Genomic DNA, 1616 nt, shown 5'->3' on the forward strand with positions numbered 1-1616 from the left:
CTGCGTAGAAAATATCGGAATTTGCGGGGCACAGGAGTACTGCCACAACAGCACCCTATTACACCAGTTGCTGGGGAAGTTGCCCATCTCGGTGCAGCAAATGTGGGTGATGCAGTCGCCTGGAGAGGCGTCGAACCTGATCACATTCAGCCGATGGCTGTACACGACGGCAGAAACCTTCAGCCCCCTCTCCTGGACACAATGCAAGGACTCACCGCCGGAGATGAGATCGGAGAGTCAGGCCACACGCCAGGGACCGCTCCCCGCTCCCAGAACGGCCTCACCAAACCGCACGCCCACTCCGCCGGCAAATACGTGTGCCGGTTGCGCAGGGGAATGCCGTGCGGTAGATCGATGCGGCCGCTTCATCAACACGAGCATAGAGGAGCGTTGGAAGGCCACCAGGGCGAGTCGCCTGTGCTTCGTTTGCCTGCGTCGGCATAAGGGCCCATGCACAGCTCGGCCATGTGGCAGCCAGGGGTGTACGGAACAACACCACGCCCTACTGCACCGCGAAGGAACGCCTACGGCGGCCACCGCTAGCGAGCCGTCGTCAGCCGCAGGAGAGCACGCAACGCACTGCGTTCAAACCTGTGAGGATTGCAATGCCAGCCCCCGGTTTCGGTACCATCCCGTCACACTATACGGTAAGAGCGGACCGGTTACGGCAGTGGCCTTCGTGGACGAAGGGTCGTCCTTCACGCTGGTGGAGGACGGGCTCGCTGATGAACTCGGCCTCGAGGGGCCCAGCCAGCCCCTACACCTACAATGGACGGGTGGGGTTACTCGCGTGGAGAAGGCATCGCGCAGCGTGACACTGACGGTTTCGGGCAAGCTACAGGGGCACCAGTATACTCTAGCCGGAGTGAAGACGGTGCGGAAACTGGACCTGCCGGAGCAATCGCTCGACGGCAAAGCCCTACAAGCCCATTACCCCCACCTGCGGGGCCTGCCACTGGACACGTACTCAAATGCCCGCCCAAGACTCCTCATCGGAATTGGGCACCTTCAAGTAGGGCTGGTACTGAAATGTCGAGAGGGCGCAGCAAACACGCCGGTAGCGGTCAAGTCCCGCCTAGGATGGACCGTCTGTGGAGGCACCAACCAGAGGCAGAACGTAGTAGCAGCTCAGTCTCGGAGTGACGAAGGCAACAACGGTGATGGAACGGATGAGTCTCCGAATCATCCATTATCGGCGAGCGGTTCACCAACCTCGATCATCACGACGTCGATCGCATCGTCGGAGACGGACCACCGGGGCGGTATCAGCAGTGCCGAGACCGGCAGCCTGGCTGGTCTTGATGTCGGTGAGGGTGATGGCGCGATGGCCGTGGCGAAGCGGGCGCAGCTGGACAATGCTGGTGGCGATGGCGATGGTGACGCGGCAGGAAGAGATGCGGTCGGAGGTGGTGGTGATCCCAGCCACCCGAGCGGCGGAATGGTCCCTGGCAACATAGCGTCGGTACAGGTGCAAGCGATCGTGGCGGCGTTCATTGTGTCTATCTTTGCGACCACCGTTGGTTCGATCATAAGCGGCGAGTTTGTCTTCGACTATGCTATGCTGCTGACGGCGTCGAGCATGTTTACGGCGACCACATCGCGCTTCGTTCTCGACT

General features: G+C 61.1%; 1 protein-coding gene across 1 annotated transcript; it reads left to right on the forward strand.

Annotated features, from left to right (window-relative positions):
* Positions 1 to 676: 676 nt before the first annotated feature.
* On the forward strand, positions 677 to 1195 carry LOC128276722 (uncharacterized; the record flags this gene model as incomplete). Its single annotated transcript, XM_053015181.1, has 1 exon — positions 677 to 1195. A coding segment is annotated over one exon (519 nt), but the record flags the coding sequence as incomplete, so codon positions are not given.
* Positions 1196 to 1616: the final 421 nt, after the last annotated feature.

The sequence above is a fragment of the Anopheles cruzii genome, unplaced genomic scaffold, assembly GCF_943734635.1.
Source record: "Anopheles cruzii unplaced genomic scaffold, idAnoCruzAS_RS32_06 scaffold02238_ctg1, whole genome shotgun sequence".
Lineage (NCBI taxonomy): Eukaryota > Metazoa > Arthropoda > Insecta > Diptera > Culicidae > Anopheles > Anopheles cruzii.